This window comes from Eucyclogobius newberryi, unplaced genomic scaffold, assembly GCF_026437365.1.
Source record: "Eucyclogobius newberryi isolate DKJ021-1_F unplaced genomic scaffold, fEucNew1.0.hap1 SCAF_3, whole genome shotgun sequence".
Lineage (NCBI taxonomy): Eukaryota > Metazoa > Chordata > Actinopteri > Gobiiformes > Gobiidae > Eucyclogobius > Eucyclogobius newberryi.
The window spans coordinates 27,727,459-27,749,414 of NW_027315945.1; the positions used below are offsets into that span (position 1 = coordinate 27,727,459).

Consider the following 21,956-nt stretch of genomic DNA (forward strand, 5'->3'; position numbering starts at 1 on the left):
ACTGCTGGGGGGAAATCAGTAACAAATATTTGCCCAGTTTTAGTGCTGTGTACAGTGGATGCTGATGAAGATGAATGAATGTTTGTACAAGAAAGCTGGCAGGCCTCACATAAGCCCACCAGACACCAGCATCTTTCAGCAGGTTTTACAGTTTGTTTTCACTGGCGCCGCATTAAAGCGTTGACTTTCCAACACATGCCCGCAAGTTCTGAATATTCATTTAGCAAAGCAATCAAATGTCCGAAAATATACCGCTTGTACTTCTAAGACTTGTTAAATGATAGTAAAGGAAGTGTTTTGTGTTGAATATCACTTTAAAAGGTTTAGTTTGTTGAAAGACTGTAGTCGGATGCTTGATATTGCTCATATATTTGTAAAACAGACATGTGTTACAACTGAAGCAGCCCATTGTCTGTGGCTGTGGTAATCTAATAGCTGCCAATTATAGGCTGTGTTCACACTTGTAAAAAGCACATCGAATTTGGGACTAAACCTGGATTAGAGCAGGACCTAACTGGGCTCAAACCAGTTCCAAACCCAGCCAAGAAGTGTGAATGAATGCACCCGTATTTCACCATCCGAGTTCCTGCTTTTTGTTTCTCTTCATCAACAAGTTTACATTCTTGCAGATTACTTGATTGTTAAAAAATGCTTGATCTATGAATTTGATTATCTATATAACCTTTATGTATAATGTATTAATAGTTTACCACAGATTTGGTGTGTTTGTTTAAAAAGAAACTTGGTAAAATGGTAATCATGAGAATTTTAAAAGCAAAAGTAAGTATTTTTCAATGTAAACTCCATAAAGGATAAAGAAATTAAATGTTTTTTTTTTTTCTTAATCCAACTGTTTACTTTATAATTCACAAAGTTGGCCACATACTAGATCAGGGGTGGGCAATTATTTTCCTCCGAGGGCCATATTCGAATCCAGGCAAGTAGCGGAGGGCCGGCCCGCGACCATTGGTGTGAAAAAAAATTATATATATTAAATATCAAATAAAATATCACTTTTCTGTCATATAGGCTATTGAATCTATTATTTAATTCATTTCACGTCATATTTATTAAGGATACAAGTGCAGATGTTGCAGAGAGTTAAAAAATATAAACTAAAATCTCTCTTGGGTCCAGATTAAAACATGCCGAGGGCCACATCTTGCCCCTGGAGCCAATATTTTTTTTTTAAATAATGAATCGGGCCGGATTATAAAGACAAACGGGCCGTATGTGGCCCACGGGCCGTAGTTTGCCCAGGTCTGTACTAGAGGAATGGTAATGGTTGTCAATATTTGTGAATATTAAAATTGTGCCGTTTACTCTCAAAATGATCGCTGCATTCCTAATGACATGCACGTTTAATGGATTTATTTGATCCGTGATTTTGACCGTTTCAGTTTCCTCACTTCACCTAAAAGCCATTGAAGTGCATCTTTCCACTGGATCATTTTCTCTTGACACAGTGTGAGCGCAAATGTTAGAAGTCAGAGCAAAAACATTTCATTTCCGAGATGACAACAAAAGCTCTGCGGTTCTCTTTTAGGGGCAACGTTCTGAGGGATAAAAGCGCCGGTTTATCATCAAAGGCTCCCACACCAGTGAAGAAAGGATAAGTCCGGGAACTGTGACGGTTTTATGATGATTCATTAGTTATTTCTGCTCGATTTTAGAGCATTGTACTGGCCAAAATGCGTGATTGTTATTAAACTGGTCTACATGCGAAAAAATTAATTGGTAACATAAATACTGTATATCTACCATTAAGTCTGTCATTTTTATTTCGTTGGAACGTCAAACAACTTTCCATAGAGTATATATAGGCTTTTTAAGACTAAACCTATACGTGCTTTTGTGTTCGTGTATGTGTGCGTGTGTGTATGAGAGTGTGTACGTGTGTGTGAAAGTGTTGTGTGGTTCCCCCTCTTTATGTGAATCACCACTGGCACAAGCGCTAATATTCCACAGCTCTGAGCCATGTACCTGAACAACGGTCGACAGGATAAACATCATTTGTTTTGTTTGGATTTTGTCAGACATTTTGAGGCAGTGATAAAAACTCGGTAACAATACGCCTTTTGAGTTTTCTCCCCTTCACCACCTTGACTGCCTCTCGACAGCTCGACTGCTTTTGGACCAACTACAGTCGAGAAAGAATTACAAAAAAAGCTTTCAGACAGGCCAATTATGGGGTTAATTACAATGCCTGTCCTTTTGCTGCACTTGGGGATTAGGGGAAAGAAGGGCTTCCATGTGTGTGATTCATGGAAGATAATTGACTTAAGAACATGATGCCTGTACAGCAAACAATTAGGTGCAAAGATTATACGGCTTTAAAAATATACTTTTCACAAATAGCGACAAGGGGGAAATCCAGTTCGCCTCTTTTATTTCAATGCATTAAAAAAACCTGTATTGTCCTTGTATATCTTTCCTTTGTATTCGCCTCCAAAAGGTATCCAGCAGCTAAGTCTATGTCGATTTAGTGGTCTTGAAGCATGACGAAAAAGTAAACTTGCCTTCTTTTAGAGCAGCCAATAGTATGCACCTTTGAAGTGCGGTGAAATAGCTGTTGGCCAACAACAAACAAAGGCCTCATTGTCAGGTTTCCCGCAGCTGACATGCAAAGCAGCAGAGCATTCATTCACAGAATTCAAAACATGCTTGTATGAACAATGGTGCCTCTCATCTGTCCATATAAACCATGTCTGATGCTCTATGAAAAAATATTAAGCCATCTTCCAACTGTTTGGCTTTAGGGTAAATAAGTGAATCAAGTGCATGCCCATGACATACGCCCATGTAGCTCCATGATAAAAAAAAAAATCACTTTGCAGAACTACTTCAAGTCATCTGTAAAACTGCATTACGGTCATTAAGGAGATTGATCCCTTTTCTGTGAGTTAAGTGTTTAGAAAAACAGGTGTGGTTATGAAATAGTTTGTGTTCTAAGCTTCTTTTAGCGACTGAAAGAGCCTAACCTTTTATTGTCTTGTAGGTCATAAAATGCTTTAAAAAAAAAAAAAGAACAGGCCTGCACACGCCCTCTAGAGGCAGACGTTTGAAACTTCTAGTAATTTTGTAGAACAGCAAGGAAAATGTAACTGTTTATTACTGTTTATTACAACTTTACAGGAAAAATATTGATGTCTTGTTTATGCAAAAAATATTCTAAACAATGTTCCACATTTGTAGCAAATGATTAAATGATTGGGTTTCCTTATCAAACACGGGAGAGAACACAGAAACGCCCAATACAACATAATAAAAAGTTATAGCTACATTTTATATAAAAGTAAGCCGTATGTAAACTTAATTCATAACAGTTTTATAAAGCAAACAAAAGCTGGGTGCTTGTGGAAATCTAAAATGTGGTTTCCCCTAAAATGTGTAGGTCATGAGAATACCGGCTTGACTTTAATGTCTTCAGATGCCATTGACCAGGTTACTTTTCTCCTCCTTCTGTTTGTCCACAGCTCTGGCCATTGCATCTAGGAACATCTCCAGATTCACAGTTGGTGTCTGAAGCAAATAAAAAGTAGTAATCAACACGCAAACCATTGTACCACTCCTTTGTGTTTTGTATAAACAGGAGATGGTGCTTACCTTGACAAACATGGCGTGGGCTAAAAATGGCAGCTTCCGGAGAGCCCTTCCACTCAAACCTTTGCTTCTTCTATTTTGGCAGAAGAAAGGAAAACATCAGCCTGAGGCGTTTTGATTTTGTGCAGACAGTAATAATTTAATTGAATGCCGTTACGTGATTTATGGCACTCACATTGCAATGCTCCTGAGCTTCAGACTGTGTTCAGAGACCTCGCTCTTTGCAAAGCCCATTGTTTCTAGTTCAAACATGGAGAACAGTTGCTGCCGAGGGTAAATGATCTGGCACTGCAAAAAGTCATACGAACAGAATATGACTTTGGGTCAATTACTTACAGTATATAGATCAGAACATGAACAGAACACATTTTTTACTTGTTAGTCAGAATTATACAAATCTGTTTTCCTAAGTAGGTGCAATCCTGTTATTTGGAGCTTTACAGAAACAATTATTTTCTTGTGAAAGTTTACCGTTTAGGACTTGAGCAATGTCGGAGAATAAATGACCTTACTATATGTACAAAATATAAACTTTATATTTACTCATTAAACTTTATTTCTAAACTTTACAAGCCTTTCACTTTTTACACTTTGATTTTATTTGATATTCTACTGCTTTGTTTGCAATCCTGAAATTGTGGGCTAAATAAAAGGTTCTCTCCGTTTATCTTCTCTTGATTTTTTTGTTCAAGCGCTGCTGACCTTCATGAGCTCTTCCAAACAGGAGAGGTAGATGTTGTAAATGCCCTTCTCTGAAGGAGGGCCGATGTACTGCTTGATGTCAGCTCTGTCCACAAACGCCAAATCAATCTTTTCCGTCACATTGGAGGTAGTCAGGATTACAACATTGGAGTGTCTAAAAACACAAGAACAGAGCAGAATGTGAAGGCTCATGCGAGTATAATAATGAAAATAAATTAAAAATAAAAATAATCAGCTAAAGCAGTATTTTCTGACCGTTTGATCTGGTCCAGCTGCGTGAGGACAGAGTTTACTACTCGGATGGCATCAGAGGGTTCCGTTCCTGCTTGAGATGCACTTCTTGCAGCTGTTAGACTCTCGACCTGCACAATATTAGAGCCACATGTTAAATACTGCATCAAACAAATCGGATTACCTCTATTCTTACTGTACCTCATCAATCAAAACAAACACAAGGGCTTCTTTGTCATCTATTAGCTGCTGGATCTTTTGAAACATTTTTGTTACCAGTTTGCCACTCTGTAACAAAAATGTCCAGTTGTAACATAGTAATTCACTCAAGCGATAAAAGTGTGTACCTCTGAAAACCACTTTGAGAACAAACTGTGGCTGTTTATCTCTACGAATTGTCCATAAGAATACCTGGAGGGGCAGGAGTCGAGAGTAAAATAAAGCCAGCAGGTGCATTATAATTACTGTTGTTTTAATAAATTAAAAAATACCGAGTTGAAAGTCTGATTGACAGCTTTTGTGCCAGAGCTTTACACAGTGAAGTCTTCCCGGTGCCTGGGGGCCCTGTGTGTCAACAATAATTACTATGAATAAAAACATCATAAATATTATTGAGCGTGTATTGTCAAAGTAATTTACCATGAAGCAACACAACCCGATTCCATGAGATCAAATTACTGTCAACATTTCTGTCTGAGAAGAAGATTGTTGTTGTGACATAATCCAAAAGCTAAGATGTAGAAATAGAAGAATGTCAAGTTTAGAATTGGTGTGGCATTAGCAATATTTGGTATAATGGTAAAAATTTAAGCAAATTACCTGGGTTTTGACTGCACTTTCATAAACCAGACTTTCCCAGATCCCGTGGAATTCAGCTGTTAAACATAAGGGAAAAATGTGGCACTTTAGTTTTGAATACACATTTTTATAACAGTTCAGATGCCTATTCACGGCATTTAAAACTTTTCCATGGAAATGTTTGACGACAGCAGACATGTTGGGTCTAGAAACAACCCTCAAGTGTTTTCAGACAATGGGCTACTCCCACAAAATCTAACTTTAAAGGTTGTAAAAGCATGCACGCATGCACGTACGACTTGTTTCCGTTACATAGAAACAAAAAATGTATGGCAATATCAGATGCGTTCTGCGTCACAAAGAGATGTGTCATCACAAATATAATAGAGCAGGAGTGGGCAAACTGCGGCCCGCGGGCCACATGTGGCCCGTAAAGCCTAGTACACACCGAGGCGTCAAATTTGCGCCCTACGCAGAAGTTAGACGCCTGTACATTTGAAGACAAACGCCCCGGACGCGCATTCTCGACGCCTCGGATTCATGTCCAGAAAATACACTCAACAGCAGACGTGCGTCTGAGTCGTCCTGCACATGCGCAGTGGGGGAGTTGTGCAGTGTTGCTTTTCTCGTGGTGTAAATGGAGTTTAATGGTGGACCATGGCTTCGGTTTATTAACTTTACAAAGTTCAAAAGTCTGGGACCCGCATATACTTCAGAGCTGAGCAGAGTTTAGTCAATATCATTATTTGCTCCAAGAGCTGCATCTAAAGATTTTTTTTTTATCTTGCGGGGTTTGTTTTGGGTCTTTTTCCGGGTCGTGCGTAGCACATCATCTCCGATTGGCTGCTGCGGCGCATCTGCCGCAGAAAGTTGAACAAAGCTGAACATGTCGCGCCGGCCACTTTGGGCGCCTCATACGTGCATTCAAAGCGTCGAGAGCGTACAAACTACGCAGGAATCGCGCCGCAAAAACGTAGAAATCGCGCCGCAGAAAACGCAGGACGCGTTCGACATGCGTTTACATAGACTTTGATGAATGTAAACTGGACGCGTCGGACGCCGCGGTGTGAAGGCCCCTTTAGTCTTTATAATCCGGCCCGCCAAACATGCCAAGTAATATTAAAAAGATTTGCCCTTAGGCATCTGTCTGCACTTGTATCCTTAATAAATATGACGTGAAATGAATTAAATAATAGATTCAATAGCCTATATTTGACAGAAAAGTGATATATATATATTTTTTTTTCACACCAATGATCGCGGGTCGGCCCTCCGCTATTTGCAAAGATTCGAATATGGCCCTCGGAGAAAAATAATTGCCCACCCCTGTAATACAGGATCATTTACAAATGGACAATTGCACTAAAATACATTGTTCCGCATTTATGCATAAATAGGGAGTATTTCCAGCTGCTAATGTCATGGTCACAAACTGAGCAGGGCAATACTAATCTAATAAACATGGGGTTAAAGCAATAATTCTGCACTTTTGTGGTTCATTTTATGATCCATTTACGTTTTGTGCGATACTTAAACCGGAACCAAAACATTTACAGGCAAACTTTAGTACATTCCTGATGCAGTGTTAAAATGTCTTCAGAATATTGTTAAAAACTTAAATCTTCATTTTGTCAAGGGGGTATCAATAGAAGTATGTATCTATACATATCCTCCACCACCCCAGTCGACGTCAGAGTTACCTGCTGGTAACAACCAGTGATTGGCAGCGTAGAGTTCCTCATCATCCTCTAAATTCAAAGTGCTTGGTCCATCCTCATTTAGAGTGAAAATGTGCACAGAGACTGCACAGTTCTTCAGATCCAGGGGCTTAAAGTGAATTAAAAAGCTACATTTAAATATGGTGACAGGGAGAAATGAAGAAATAGTCTAATGAATGAAGAGTCAGACCTGGGTTATCATGTCTTCAAGATCAACTATAGCCACTGACTGGACATTTTGGCAGAGGAACTCTTCATCAAACTCTGTCCATCTGTAGTTCCCAAATATCATACTGTGACGGTTCAGCAGAGACAGCACATGGCTCTTCACGTCTGACAGTTTGGCAATGCTGAAATATAGTGAGTGAATAAATGTATTAAAATTCAAGCCAAAAAAAATAATTTATATATATATATATATATATATATATATATATATATATATATATATATATATATATATATATATATGGGCTCAAACTTACCTTTGAGATTTGACATGGACTTCGACATTAATATTTTCAGACTGCACATCAATCTCCATTATGATTTTTACTCTGTTGAAACAAAAACCTAATTATGGAAATAACAAGCAGAGTTTTCAGACTTCATACTTAAGTAATATTTATTTTTGGGTAAAAGTCGTAGTTACTTTTCTTACTGTGTGCAATTAGTGACAAACGCTTTATGTTGACAATATTAAATCACATATACTTGTGTGCTTCATTTTAATATACCAACTTTTGTGCAGCAATTAATGTTTTGACTTTCCAATTACAACATCTCATAAATTATGAACAAGGCAGCTCTGGACCACTAGCATTACGTTATACTTACAACTAAGCTACTCGAGTAATGTTTTGAAATCAATTGACTCTTACTTTAAGTACTTTTTGGCTACTCACCTCTGGCAGTAAGTTATTATATATAAAGTACGAACTGCTGTGCTAGACTACTATTTTACCAGTTTAGCTCCGAGATAAGCTAGCGCATGTAGCAGAAGTTTAGATCGTCATAAATCTGAAAAGACGAATGATTCATAAACACACTACTCACCATTTATGTTACACGTATTCTCAGTGACAATAAAAGCAACGATGAGCTGAAAAAGACCCCGCAAAACAGCTGTCAAACTTCTTTCGAAAGAAAAAAGTCAAATTCACCGCGCACATTTGCCAAAGCGGAAGTACAACATTTGTTTTGGAAGATTCACTTCCGGGATGCGTCTGCGCTCCTCTTGTTATGCTTTTTTTCTTGCACCGAACAGCTGTACCTCTGTCGTGAAACAAATATTCCCCTAAATATCGTTCTTATCAGGATGGGAAAGAAGCACAAGAAGCATAAGCCAGAGTGGAGGACAGTCGATGGTAAATACATGCACTTTGACGCACAGAGACCCTTTTGTTCCAGACTGCTAGCGTTACGTGCTAATATCGTAGCTAGCCGCTGCAACGCCCATCATTTGAGTCATTTGTTAATATTTAGAGGATGCAAACTGCAGGGAAAACGTTACAGGGCTTTAATATTATAATAATGCATTCATTTTCATGTAAACACCAGATGTGAGAGTGAATGCACACAGAGATAAACTGGTGATGTCAAATAGTGTTGTTTAATGAAAAATATGTGATTTTTTGTTGTGACGCAATATACAAGGTAACTATACAAACAAAAAAAAACAAAAATTGCCAAGAATATCCTCTGATGGACTATTTTTTTCCATACAATATTGGCTTTTCCTATCATATGTAAGTAAAGATGTATTACATGTAAGGACTGGGTGATGATGTGACATATTATATTTAAAAGAAAAAATAGTGTTCAATGTACACTATTTGTACATAATTAGACAAGTAAACACAACATGATATTCCACAAGAATGAGACAACACAAGATTCTGACATAACTGAGTCATAGTTACTAAATCATTTTCCATGTGCGCACAATCTTGTGGCAGTTTTATCTATTAAGTCCTAACTTTGCACCAAACCATATATGTGTTTACTAAGCCCTCCGAGGTAAAATGCCCCTGTCTGATCTTTGACAGAGACATGACTGATCTCGATGATGATCAGCTGCACATCACTACATAATTTATTTTCTTCCACTGCAGACTATGAAGACAAGGCCCTCGAGAAGCCGCTCAAACTTGTGCTCAAAGTCGGAGGAAGTGAAGTGACGGAACTGTCAGGATCTGGTCATGACTCAAGTTACTACGACGACAGGTCTGATCACGAGCGAGAACGGCACAAAGACAAAAAGAAAAAGAAGAAGAAAAAGTCAGAAAAGGACAAAGACAAGTATGTGGATGATGAGGAAAGAAGACGCCGAAAGGTGAGTAGACCTACATACAGTAAATGTTTCTCAATGAGTAGAGGTGGGAGATATATTAACATACGGATATTGCAATGGTCTTGGAGATAAGCATCTAGTATAGTTTATAATAAAAAATAAATCTCAATTGCAGTTTTGTGTACAAGGGATATTTTTTACTGAGTGATATAACATTTACTGACACATTTCTGCTGGGACGGTAATACAAAATAATCAAGATATTTGTTGTTGTCTATATCACCCACCTCTATCAGTAATTTACAAATCCTATTATTTGAAAATGAATAACATTAATTGTTGATGTCAGGAGGAAAAGAGGAAGAAGAGAGAACGGGAGCAAAATGAAACAGAAGCGACTGCTGCCAGTGGCGCAATGCCAGTTGAACAATTTACACCAAAAACAACAATTAGTATTTCATTAGAGGTAAGTGGGCCTTGTGTTGTGGGTGCCTTCAGACTTGTGCCTTCAGACTTGTGCCTTCAGACTTGTGCCTTCAGACTTGTGCCTTCAGACTTGTGCCTTCAGACTTGTGCCTTCAGACTTGGTTTGGTCCTGTTCTAGTCCCATATTAGCTCTGGTCTCATCTATGTTTAGCTCTAAGTTTAGTCCCAGTTTATATGTGGTGGTGTTTGTGCAATGGTCAACGCACTCTTTGGCAACAATTATTTGACATAGTTTATCTTTTTAAGCCAGAGGAGAAGAAAAAGAAAAAGGAAAGATATGAATTTGAACCTGATATAGAGGAGTTTCAGCCCAACATCAAGGTGGATGTGGAACAGCAAGGGGACCGGCCAATCAGAATGTGCAGGACACAACAAGGCAAGTTACCAAAAATGAAATGGTATTATTTATAATTAGATTACTTGCTTACCATATGTTGTGAAAGCAGAGAGTGAATCAACTCCAAGGCAGCAACTGCTGGAACACTTTTTACGGCAGCTACAGAGGTAAGAAGCACATTCATTTTTAGATGTTGTTTATGACTATTTTAAATTGCCTGTTGTAGAACAATATTGTAATGTTTTGCAGGAAAGACTCCCATGGGTTTTTTGCCTTTCCAGTAACTGATGCAATTGCTCCGGGTTATTCCATGATCATCAAGCATCCTATGGATTTCAGCACCATGAAAGATAAAATTCGAAACAATGACTACAACACTGTGACAGAATTCAAGGTGAGAAATCTAAGCGGCTCTGGCAAAATGAAACTCTGGCTTTGTTAAAAACAATCTTTGTCCTCCAGGCTGACTTTAAACTCATGTGTGACAACGCTATGGTGTACAACCGACCAGAGACTGTTTACTACAAAGCTGCCAAAAAGTTGCTTCACACAGGATTCAAGATGATGAGCAAAGTAAGTTTAAACTATTTGGATCAATAGTTAAGCGTTTGCTTCTTATTACCCATTAGTAGATGTATATTTGTGTTCGATCTTTATTTATTTCAGACCCCAGGCTCATATAAAGCCTTGTGTTGAACTAGGCTATTAAAGAGTTATTAACATGATCTTTACTGTCACTGTTTGCAGGAGCGGTTATTGGTTCTGAAGCGCAGCATGTCCTTCATGCAGGAGATGGACTATACCCAACAGGCAGCAATTCTTGGAGATGAGGACCTCACAGATGATTTACCTCCTCCTGAGATCATGCCTATAGCGGTGGACTCCACAAAGAAGTCAAGGAAGCAACCAGCTAAAGAAGTGATCAGGTATAGTTGCAAAACTTTTGAATTGACAATTTCCTATGGGAATAATCAAGAATATGATTTGCAATTACCTGGAAATTTGCAACTGTTGCAACTGACAACACAAAAGTAGAAAAGATGAAGATGAAGATTCAGGAAAGTCTAGAGCTTTTTGAGGCAGACACAGATCCATCCTCCGTCTGAGCAGATTCTGAGGAGGAGCATGATTAGGCCCGGCTATTTATTGATTTAAGAAGTTTTTTTTTTAAATCGTACATTCAGGTAACAATAAAAAGTATAGATCCGCAACGTTGTTGAACTTTGACCAAAAGCTGTTTTTGCCTGTTCTCCAACTTCTCCAACCCCAACTCTCTAATCAGTTGTCTCCAAAGAAAATGTTAATTTGTAATATGGTAGTTGCTTGCTTTCATATGAGCTCTGTATTATTATTTCTGTTCTCAGTTACTTGTTTGAACCAGAGGGAAATGCCTGTAGTTTGACCGACAGCACAGCAGAGGAACATGTTCTGGCTCTGGTTGAACATGCAGGTGATGAAGCTCGAGATCGCATCAACAGATACATGCCCAACTCTAAGGCAATAAACTCATATTGTTGCTTGATATTGCTCATATTGTTCTGAACATTACGTTTAACATTCATTTATTGCGTGCTTTCAGATTGGTTATTTACAAAAAGATGCAGAAGGATCTTTGCTCTACACTGTTGTTAATCAACTTGAGCCAGAGGCAACTGGTAAAGCTTGAATTACTTTTTTTAATGCACTTATTTAAGATTCTGTACAGTTTTTAAAAGAACACAATTTATTTGCAGAAGATGAGATCCACAAAATGGACCTTAGCTCACTGTCACACAAGCTTCTCCCAGGGTTGACGACACTTGGATTCAAAGACGAGAGGAGGCATAAAGGTCAGCTCAGTTCAAACAATTATATGTATTCATTGTTATATTATTAATTATTTTGATGCAATGTATTTGATGATTAACCCTTTTTGCAGTGACGTTCCTGAGTAACGCCTACAATGTCCAGACTCTGCAGAAGAACTCGGTCTACCCAGACTTATCTCCTGATGAAGTGGATATGCTCTACTCTGCCTATGGTGATGACACTGGGGTACAGTGCGCTCTGAGGTACAATGTTTTAATTCATGACTTCAGTTATAAAATATGATACAATTGGTGTTTACCTTGTTTACATTTTGCACAGTATACAGGAGTTTGTCAAAGGCTGTGGCAGTGTCACAAAGCATTTGGTGGATGGACTCCTGGACAAAATGACGGCCGGAGATCACACTAAGGCTGTGAATCAGATCAGAGAGGTGGCTTATTCAACATTTTTTATTGATTACATTTTAAAACATTGTATACGGTACATAAACATAACACAAACTAAACAAAAGAGGAAGGTGAAAAATAATCAGCCTTATTTAACCTTTTTACTGAGGATCTTGTGTTTGATATTGACTTAATATGAACATTTCCTTTCAGAAAAGAAATATGACACTTAAACTTGATGAGACCAAAGGTAGCATTTGTGACATCCAGGCAAGTTTATTTGAATATGATCTATTGAAACACTATGAACAATTTCAATGCAGTATGATGCTAATACAGTGTTTCTTTGTTAGATGTCAGATGGCACAGGTTTGGGAGACAGCAGCTCGGTGCTTGATTTTATGTCGATGAAGAGCTATCCCGACATGTCACTGGACATTTCCATGTTGAATTCATTGGGTACGGGTCAACAGAAAGTTTGTTACACATGGATTTTCTTTTTTAACCGTCTACTGTCACTTTGTAGGTAAGACATTAAAAAAGGAACCAAGTAATGAGGACAGCCAGCAGCAATTTGAGGAGGCAGACAAACTCCTGCAGGAGTTTCAAGACGCTCAAGTGGACAGAGTGGGATCCAGACCCTCGTCTAATCTGTCCTCTTTGTCCAATGTGTCAGAACGAGACCAGCACCATGTCGGTATGTGGATTACACCTAACTCCATATAAATCTTCTGTCATCGCTGGATTGGTTTAATGTTTGCTGTGTCCACAGGGAGCCCGTCACACCTGGGCGTCGGTGACCAGTCTGAGTTGGTTCATGACCCGTATGAGTTCCTGCAGTCTCCAGAAGCTGAGGGTTCAGGCAACAGCTGAGCACACAGAGCTGTGTTAACACCATTACACCTCGGATGATGAACTGTTAAACTTAAACATCCCATTCACTAAACATGTTTGTACAGACTGTTTGTAGGTAATAATTGTAAAACAATACTTTGAATTAAAAGCTTGTGTCTGTATTTTTACATAACTGTGCTTTAAATGGCATCAATGGATTGATTGATTGATTGATTTATAATGAGATTATGACAGAAAATATGACTTTTATGACTTGTGTTTACAATAAATACATATCTGTAGTGGGAAGGTAGATAAGTATACCTTATGTACAAGCAAACAAGAAGTGGAAATCGGAGGTGCTCTGACTTGAAATAAAAGCCCATTGTCTATTGGGACATCCCGACACATTCTGACCACATCTTGGTCTTGTGTTCATGATACCTTATTTCAAAATCAGAAAAGGTTTATTGCCATTGCCAATGAACAAGATTCACAAACAGGAACTTGCTTTGGTGATTTGGTGCAACATGAAACAACGAACAATTTACATTATTTTGTATGTGAAAAAGAACTTGCATATATCGTCTGCATACACACATATGGACACATAATCCATATTTCTCAACTAATACAAATGTAACTATAATGATGAGTGCATGTGCCACGCCTCCTGAACAGGTCAGCCCATTAAATGTGAGTGAATTCTCATTTAAATAAACAACCTTCAAATCCAGCTACTACTTGGCCCCGTTACACAAACAATAAACCATTGTAGCTCAAATGGAGTGGGGAGAAAATTCATTGATATAAACTATACAAACCACAAATAACAATAACTGCTTTGATGCCCCATAATAAAGTTGGTAAGTTTGTCAAACATGAACAGTGAGTTGAGTAAAAGCAGAAACAGAAGTATCACATTACTGAAGTGTGGGTTCCTTGTCTGTCACGAGAACAATGAACTCACTGTTGAGAGGATATTTATTTAGGGACCACGACGTTCAGACGCATCGATAAAAGACGAAGACGCAGAAGCGGCTCCTCTGGAAAAGCCTTCGCCTCGTAGGAAGTGCGCATGCGCGGAGGGAGAGTTGCCATAGCGCTGCACGAGCTCGAGTTGATTTGATCACGTCTGTCGCGTCCTTCACTGACTTCTGACGCGTGGAAACACTGGAAACAAGCACTATTTGTCTGTATGGATTTACGTGAATATATGTTTAGAACAATGTGAAGACTGTGAAGACTTAAAGCACCTGCTCGGCTGCCAATAATGGGCTTTCAAACTGTGGAAATCTCTTGGATTTAGTTAAGTCTGGTTGGCATTTTTCTGCACAGTAAGTTTTCTTCTCTAATTATAGATTTTAACTAGTGTTTTGTTTTTTGCTTTGTTTTTGTTTTCAACTATAATGGCTGAGTGTGCTGGTTTGTGTTTCTACCAACACATAGACAAGATAATTTGGGAAAAGCTTCCTTGACAACCTGATGTCACTTCAAAACTAATGGGCAAAAACTCTAATTAGCTGTTTTTATAGTTGCAAAAGGTTTTTCTGTCAACATGTGGTGGGAAAGTGTGTTTCCTCATATTTGCTTAGAATTGATTCATTCACATGCAGAGATCCATAAATCCCACTACGGTAAGATGTATGGATAAGCTGCTATACTATTTCAACCCAACAATTCCAGATCATTCTTTACTTAGGATGGAGACATGTAAATACAGTTTGTGTGTTATAGTGAATTTATCCTCACTGAAAAGTTTATCCATTCCATAATTTGTGGATTTTGATAATTAAAGTGAAATAAATCATATTATGATATTTATGATTAAATATATTCTAGCCTTAACATTGTATTTGAGAGTATAATTGGTGGCAAAGTATGTGATATATCTAGTAGATAATGTAATGTTTTTTTTGTAAGCATTTGGCTTGTAAAACCTAATGATTTTGTTTATCATAGTCTGGTATTAAATATCCATTTTCAGGGTTGTAGTCAGGAGCAGTTTTTTGAACAGCGACATTGGTCAGATGCACATATTTATCATCTATGCTGCTCAGAGAGAAACGAGGATTTGCGAACGGTACAACGGTAGAGACAGATATTCGAGGGGCTATATGATGTGAGCAATACATATTATACCCTCAGGTCAAATTTCCTTCCATTTTTTTATTTATTTATTTATATTATTACATTTTCTGCACCTCTGAGCAAGTGCCATCTTTTTTCCATTCCATTTGATTTCTTAAAGAGGAAAATGCCTTTCCCTTGAGATTTTGCCACTGGTTTCATGATCCAGGTGCTGCCAGGGCTTCTTTTAAACTTATCTACAAAAAGATAATATTCACTGGAAAGAGTGAAAGAGCAGGGGACAAATCCATGCAGCCCTTCTCTCTTTCAATGCTTTTCTGATATCTCTTTAGATTTTTCAGCATGAGGTTTTTACGAGTCAGCTCATAATAATTGCGGAAATGGTTTATTCTTAAATGTTCCTTCATGTAAGAATGGTCAAAGTTTTCTCTTATCCAGCCCACGTTGCACCAGTTAAAGTCCCACTCTCCATCTCCTTTGACCTGCACCCAGCCTGGTCTCTGCCTCAGGACGTCCTTTGTGGTGTTGTTTCTTTGGACACATTTATAGTACACACAGGTATGAGCAGCTCTCTCTTTTTCACAGTCATCAAAGCCTTTGTTTCCAAAGGTCTTGCCTTTTGACATTCTGGATACAATTAATTGACAATTTATCGAACTAAATGTTTTGAAAGTATAAAGCTAACATTAATGCTAGTCTTTAGCTCATTTGGTTAAGGAGCGTGACTGTAGTAGAGTGTTTTATGGCGTTTGGTATCCAAGTGTTACATTACCGCCACCTGCTGTAGTTATACGTCTTAGACTTTAGACTTTCTTCTTCTTCTTCTTCCTCTTCTTCCTCTTCTTCTTCCTCTTCTTCTTCCTCTTCTTCTTCCTCTTCTTCTTCCTCTTCCTCTTCTTCTTCTTCTTCTTCTTCTTCTTCTTCTTCTTCTTCTTCTTCTTCTTTGGTGTTTTATGGCAGTATGTATCCAAGTGTTACATTACTGCCACCTACTTCTTATTCTTTTTTAGTAGAACGAGGCGGTAATGCAACACTCGGATGCCAACCGCCATAAAACAACAACAACAACAACAACAACAACAACAACAAGAAGCAACCGCCATAAAACACCAAAGAAGAAGAAGAAGAAGCCACTGGCTGCGACATCTGTCACCTCATCGAGCGATCACCAGAGAGGTAGAAGAAGAAGGAGAGGAGTCTAGAGAATAAAGTCTAAAGATGTACAACTACAGTATGTGGCGGTAATGTAACACTCGGATACCAACCGCCATAAAACACTAAAGAAGAAGAAGAAAAAGACTACAGCAAAGAAGAAGAAGGGAAGGATATCAAGAGGAAAATGGGGAAGAAGAAGAAGGATCAGCTCTGCGCAAAAAGCAATCTGGAAGAACAGGAGAGTAAATTGATGGTCGGTAGCGATTTAGAAAGCGGGAGGAGTTCCTTTTTGTTGCTATTGAGGCTTCAAGTGATAACAGGAAGCGTAGAAAGAGCTCAAGCCCCATCTGTTCAATTGCCGGTCTCGCTCCTGGCTGGTCCCACTTTCACTAGTGGGAACAAGCTGGAGCAAACAGATCTGGGGTGGCCCCAGACTAAAATGCCAGTGGGAACGCAGTTAATAGCTCTGCCTACAAGGGATGTGAAGTTAGCGAAAGAGCTGCTGAAGTGCAAAAAAGAAGAAGAGAAGGAGAGGAAGAATAAAGTCTAAATACAGTCTAAAGAAGAAGAAGAAGAATAAAGCCTAAAGAATAAAGTCGGGCGAGGAGACGAAGAGTAAAGTCTGAAGAATAAAGTCTAAAGTCTAACTGGAGTGGGTGGTGGTAATGTAACACTTGGATTCCAACTGCCATAAAACACCAAAGAAGAAGAAATAGATGGTGGTAATGTAACACTTGGATTCCAACTGCCATAAAACACTAAAGAAGAAGAATAAGATCTCACTCACATTTATCTCAGTAGTTTGGATTTGTTTAAACATCTTTATTTGTCATATTCTGTGACATATTGTGTTGTGTTTCTCCATTGAAATCACACGATGTTCCACTTCACAAGGATCTAACAACAGTGAGTTGCTAAACAGTGCAGGTTAGTCTACGCCGACGCCAACTATCGTTACCCGGCTAATTTGCCTAACCAATTTCCCCGTCAAACGAGGCCGTGGAGGCAGGGCATTATGTACAGTACACACACACAGCCCATGGACATTCACCGCTCTTTGTGTTTGTTTTCCAGATGAGCTGTTTCAATTGGAGGGCAAGACGCACAGCTCCTTTACGCAGCGGCGACAGTAGAAACGAGCTGGTGCCCTCCAAACCCGCCCGCATGAATGGGTGGTCCTGCCCCCCACAAGTGGCACAAGTCATCGGCTGGCTTGTGTTCATCTATATGGCCATTGTGAGCTTCGGCATCTATATCCCTCTTCTGCCCCCGCCGTGGAAGCATGTGGTCTATGCAGTATCCCTCGCACCGAATCTCACACTGAATCTGTCTATGCAAAGAGAAATGGCTCTTTCAGATTTGATAGACAAGATCGTTGTTTGTTTATAGTATAGACATTAGGCACAAGGCATTAGTTGTATAGTCTGATAGTACGGGCTGTGGTCGGACCAGACATGAGCTCAAAAGACTCTTATCAATTGACTTACTGTCACGAGATGAATGCCTCATGACCTCAACTAGTTTATTCAAAGCTGTACATGAACTTCTGCAACGTAAAAAAGAAAATTTACATGAGATACTTTGTGTATTTAGCTTTGGGTAGTTTTGTTTTTTTGTTTATTTATTTAGTACGTGTCTTGTAGTTTATTAGTTTTAAAGCATTTTTGACTGAATATAGCTTCTTTCTGTTTCTTGCTAACATTTCTGCCTGTGGAGTAAGAACATTGCAACTACAAATCAATTCAAATAGTCTTTCGTTATACTGGCATATAATAATAAATACATTGAAAACGGTAAAAAAAAAAAAAAAAGAAGAAAAAGTACTATATATATATACTGTCCGTACTGTGAGTTGGCTTGCTTGTTTGGCCTGGTTTACTTTAAAAAAATGACAAATAAAAGGCAAAGACTATTGTATCATCTAATTAGGATGATAATTTATACTTATGTGAATATCTTGCGGGTTAGCATGGCCATAAGCACAATGTCGAACTGAATTAGCTGTTAAGATAAGATAAGATAAGATATTCCTTTATTGTCCCACATGGGGAAATTTCATTGGTGCAACGCAGGTAGATACAGAGGTAGATACAGAAGAACAGATGTTTCATATTATGCCTTAACTCTGTGTTCAGCTCATTGGAACAGCTTTTATCTTACATTTTGTCAGTCACTTAGCAGCCGAGATCATCGATCCAGCCGATGCGAGTGTGCGAGCGAAACAGACCTACTCCAATCCAATGCCAATGTTCGATCGGACAAAACGGCCTCACGTCATCCAGGACCTGCACTGTTACCTGTGCGACGTCAACGTGTACGTTTTATTGCACCTTGGACTTGCATGATTAATTGTTAGTGTTATTATTATTACTTTATTACTACATTCATTCTCTGCATACAGGGGTCCAAAGGTGAAACATTGTGGCATGTGCAACAAATGTGTGCAAGATTTTGATCATCACTGTAAATGGCTGAACAACTGTGTGGGCGGCCGGAACTACTGGTAAGTACAAAATATGGGCAATACGCAATTACACATAATACAGATGAAGTTTATATACATTTAAGACAATAAGTGGCTGGAAGTAAGGCAACAAAGATGACTAAAGACACTATTACTATACTATACTACTATATAAACACTATTACCTCTATCATATCGTACTATAAGATGACCTCAAAAGAGTTATTACTATTATTAATATATTTAATTATGGATGAATAATGTATAACTCCACTGTATTTTGATGTATTTGATGTGACAGACACAACAACTACACTTTATTTTTGTGTTGTTTTTCGGGTTTTTTCAGGTATTTTTTCGCAGCATTGTGTTCAGCCACTTTTGGCACACTAATGCAGTTTATAGTGATTTTATTTATATTCATCCAGCACTATCTGCACCCAAACAACTTAAGGACTGCTCCACAATTCAGTAGTAAGTAAACATATTCAAGAAAATGTATTTGTTTATCTTTTTAAGACTTTGACCTCACAAAACGTTATTGATATACAAGGACATTTCTTGGACTCTGTAGCTCAACAAAATACAATATAAAACCACCTGATTTTTCCCATATTGTATAGATTTGCTGACAAACGAGACGTGGTTGGTGTTTTTGCCGGCCGCTCCTCTACAGACCACATCGGCTGGTCTCCTGGTTGTGGCCTTTGTCACAGTCTTATTGAGCCTCATCAGTCTGCTGCTGCTCACTCATCTGTTAGGCCTTCACCTTTATCTGAGTGAGAATTTACCCTGGGAATACTTTTGATTTGCTGTTGTCATAGTCCTGATCTAACCTGTAGCTTTATTTGTTGTGCAGTGTACAAGGGGATAAGCACGTATGATTATATTAAGATTCAGCGGCAAAAAGAAGCCAGGAACCAAGACCTCGAGGTGGAAAAGTCCAATGAAATGAAACATCATAGCAAAGTTCCAAAGGTGAGACGTGCGCTCTCAAATTCCACACAAAGTAGATATAAAGAATGTTACTTTAAAGGGGCACTGCGTAACATTAGAGGGGCCGCCACCAGGCCAAGTTTCAGGTCAGATCTGTGAGTTTCAATTCATTTTGGAGAAATAGAACCACCCATGATGAAATAAATGCTTTATAGTAGGGCTCAGGTCAACTAATGACAGTATTTGTGCATCAATTACCGGTAGTCGACCTTATCTGACCCAAACTGCACTCATGTCACAATCACTGTTGGTATAAAAAAAATACAGGTAAACTAAGATAAGATATGATAAGATAAGATAAACCTTTAATATCCACACAAGGGGAAATTTCGTTGTTACAACGCAGTAGAACAGGAGGAAAGGACAGGTTATAAGAAGTTTCAAAACACACTCTGAGGACTACGACAAAGTCTGAGGAATACAGTCTGGCGGTAATGCAACACTTGGATGCCAACCGCCATAAAACAACAACAACAACAACAACAACTCTTAATAGAACTCTTATGAACAAAACAAAAAACTCTTATTAACAAAACTCCTCTCCTATCTTAATAGGGAATGGAGGGGGGGAAATAAAATAAAATAGATAATAAAAATACAAAATAAAGATAAAAATCAGATAATAATAATAAAATAAAATAATGATAATAGAATAAAATAAAAATAAAATAAAGTAAAAATAACTAGCACAAGACTAGGTAATACTATTAGCAGGTAAGTAAACCGTATAAAAAACAAAATAGAACACTCTTATTTCCAGGTATTGCACATGGTTGATTATTATTATTATTTATTTTATTTTATTTTTATTTCCCGTATCATCTGTTGTTGTTTTTTGTTTTGTTTTTTCCTCTTCTGGTGTAATAATTGTTGTTGAGTTTGTGTATGTTTTATGTTCTGATTAAAAATAAAATGGTAAAAAAAAGAGTAATTAAAAAAAAAAAAAAAGTAAACACTCGGGCAATGTGAAAAAAATTAAAATTAAAAACTAGGCATTTAAAAAAGCAGAATAAACTCAATTACCATTTTACCACAAAATCCTTCTAGTAAAATAAATCAAAATTTGGGTCGACAAAGACACCATCGTCTGATTAATCGACTAAATGACTAAATACCTACAGCCCTCCCTCATAAATATGTTTATTGATATATTGTTGAACATTGCAGGCAAAGCAAATGTTACGCAGTTGCACCTTTAACCAAACCGTTTTCTGTCTTACTGTAGAGTCAAACCCGCGGCATTAATTGTGAGCCGACACTGGCCGCTAATTCAAGGTAATTATAGTTCTTATAAACTTGTTGCTTTATTCACAACATACAGCAAATACAATTAGATAATGATATTGTTTTTGTTTGATTCGTTTTGATTTGTTTGATCATTCAGCCGTCGCCTCTCGGAGTCAATATGCACTGAGGTGAACTCTTTTACTTTACTTCTCTTTGCAAGAAGGTTTTCTGAATTACTTTGCTTATTCTTGTTTAGTTGGAAAACTTCAAAACTCCAGATGAAAAGAACAATAGTCTTCATTATGGCACAGACTTAGATTTAGGTAAGCATTTTCTTCTTTGCTAAGAGTATCAAGTGAGTTCAACAGAATGAAAATATATGTGTACGTTGCTTGTGCTTCAGGAGTTTTGTCTGAAAGCAGCAGCAGAGTCTGGGGAGCGGGTTCAGAGTTTGGCCCGGAAGTTTCTGAGCGTTTGAGATCAGACAGCGTCCCGCAGGTGCAGGACCCTTTGGGCAGCTCGGTCATGACCCCAGATGAAGTTGGACCGCAACCATAAAACTCACAGTACAAACCAGAGATTGCCAGGTTTAAATGAGCTGTTGTTAGTTGTTATCAGTTTATTGTACATTTTATATGCCTACTGTTTATATTTTAAGAATTATGTAGCTTCCATTAATTATATTTGTTATATCGTCTTAACTTTGTTATTTTTAGGACAAATTATGTAGATTTTTGACCTTGACACCCAAACATGTCACGATAAAAGTGACATGTTTGTCAAGTGAAGCTAATGTAACTGTTGTGTTTTACAAGCCACGATTCAG

General features: G+C 38.1%; 3 protein-coding genes and 1 pseudogene across 3 annotated transcripts; 2 read left to right on the forward strand and 2 right to left on the reverse strand.

The window, feature by feature from the left end:
• Window positions 1-3,379: 3,379 nt before the first annotated feature.
• On the reverse strand, window positions 3,380-8,391 carry trip13 (thyroid hormone receptor interactor 13). The gene is made up of 14 exons (XM_072460125.1): window positions 8,109-8,391; window positions 7,538-7,609; window positions 7,243-7,402; window positions 7,035-7,161; window positions 5,356-5,411; window positions 5,176-5,266; window positions 5,028-5,100; window positions 4,884-4,947; window positions 4,738-4,824; window positions 4,561-4,667; window positions 4,306-4,459; window positions 3,779-3,891; window positions 3,607-3,676; window positions 3,380-3,522 (listed from the first exon to the last, which is right to left on the reverse strand). The coding sequence occupies exons 2-14, from the start codon at window positions 7,594-7,596 to the stop codon at window positions 3,427-3,429; spliced, it is 1,257 nt and encodes a 418-aa protein (XP_072316226.1). The 5' UTR covers window positions 7,597-7,609; window positions 8,109-8,391; the 3' UTR covers window positions 3,380-3,426.
• brd9 (bromodomain containing 9) lies at window positions 8,256-13,366 on the forward strand. The gene is made up of 17 exons (XM_072460124.1): window positions 8,256-8,419; window positions 9,167-9,387; window positions 9,695-9,811; window positions 10,078-10,211; window positions 10,282-10,335; window positions 10,418-10,562; window positions 10,631-10,741; window positions 10,916-11,094; window positions 11,533-11,665; window positions 11,748-11,823; window positions 11,902-11,997; window positions 12,087-12,219; window positions 12,296-12,407; window positions 12,577-12,633; window positions 12,717-12,822; window positions 12,890-13,060; window positions 13,136-13,366. Exons 1-17 carry the CDS (start codon window positions 8,371-8,373, stop codon window positions 13,234-13,236), a joined length of 1,995 nt encoding a protein of 664 aa, XP_072316225.1. The 5' UTR covers window positions 8,256-8,370; the 3' UTR covers window positions 13,237-13,366.
• Window positions 13,367-14,231: 865 nt separating this feature from the next.
• Window positions 14,232-21,688, forward strand: zdhhc11 (zDHHC palmitoyltransferase 11). The gene is made up of 9 exons (XM_072461490.1): window positions 14,232-14,534; window positions 17,518-17,739; window positions 18,579-18,757; window positions 18,845-18,946; window positions 19,257-19,381; window positions 19,531-19,686; window positions 19,767-19,885; window positions 21,387-21,453; window positions 21,534-21,688. The coding sequence occupies exons 2-9, from the start codon at window positions 17,518-17,520 to the stop codon at window positions 21,686-21,688; spliced, it is 1,125 nt and encodes a 374-aa protein (XP_072317591.1). The 5' UTR covers window positions 14,232-14,534.
• On the reverse strand, window positions 15,138-15,945 carry LOC140374551 (probable tubulin polyglutamylase TTLL9 pseudogene; annotated as a pseudogene).
• Window positions 21,689-21,956: the final 268 nt, after the last annotated feature.

Coding starts and splice junctions, on each gene's coding strand:
- brd9 (XM_072460124.1), top strand. CDS start 8,371: ATGGGAAAGAAGCACAAGAAGCATAAGCCAGAGTGGAGGACAGTCGAT. Junction 8,420..9,166: donor AGAGTGGAGGACAGTCGATG/GTAAATACATGC, acceptor CTTCCACTGCAG/ACTATGAAGACAAGGCCCTC. Junction 10,563..10,630: donor ACACTGTGACAGAATTCAAG/GTGAGAAATCTA, acceptor TTTGTCCTCCAG/GCTGACTTTAAACTCATGTG.
- trip13 (XM_072460125.1), bottom strand. CDS start 7,596: ATGGAGATTGATGTGCAGTCTGAAAATATTAATGTCGAAGTCCATGTC. Junction 7,403..7,537: donor GTCCATGTCAAATCTCAAAG/GTAAGTTTGAGC, acceptor ACTATATTTCAG/CATTGCCAAACTGTCAGACG. Junction 4,668..4,737: donor TGTTTGTTTTGATTGATGAG/GTACAGTAAGAA, acceptor AATATTGTGCAG/GTCGAGAGTCTAACAGCTGC.
- zdhhc11 (XM_072461490.1), top strand. CDS start 17,518: ATGAGCTGTTTCAATTGGAGGGCAAGACGCACAGCTCCTTTACGCAGC. Junction 18,758..18,844: donor TACCTGTGCGACGTCAACGT/GTACGTTTTATT, acceptor CTCTGCATACAG/GGGTCCAAAGGTGAAACATT. Junction 19,382..19,530: donor GACTGCTCCACAATTCAGTA/GTAAGTAAACAT, acceptor CATATTGTATAG/ATTTGCTGACAAACGAGACG.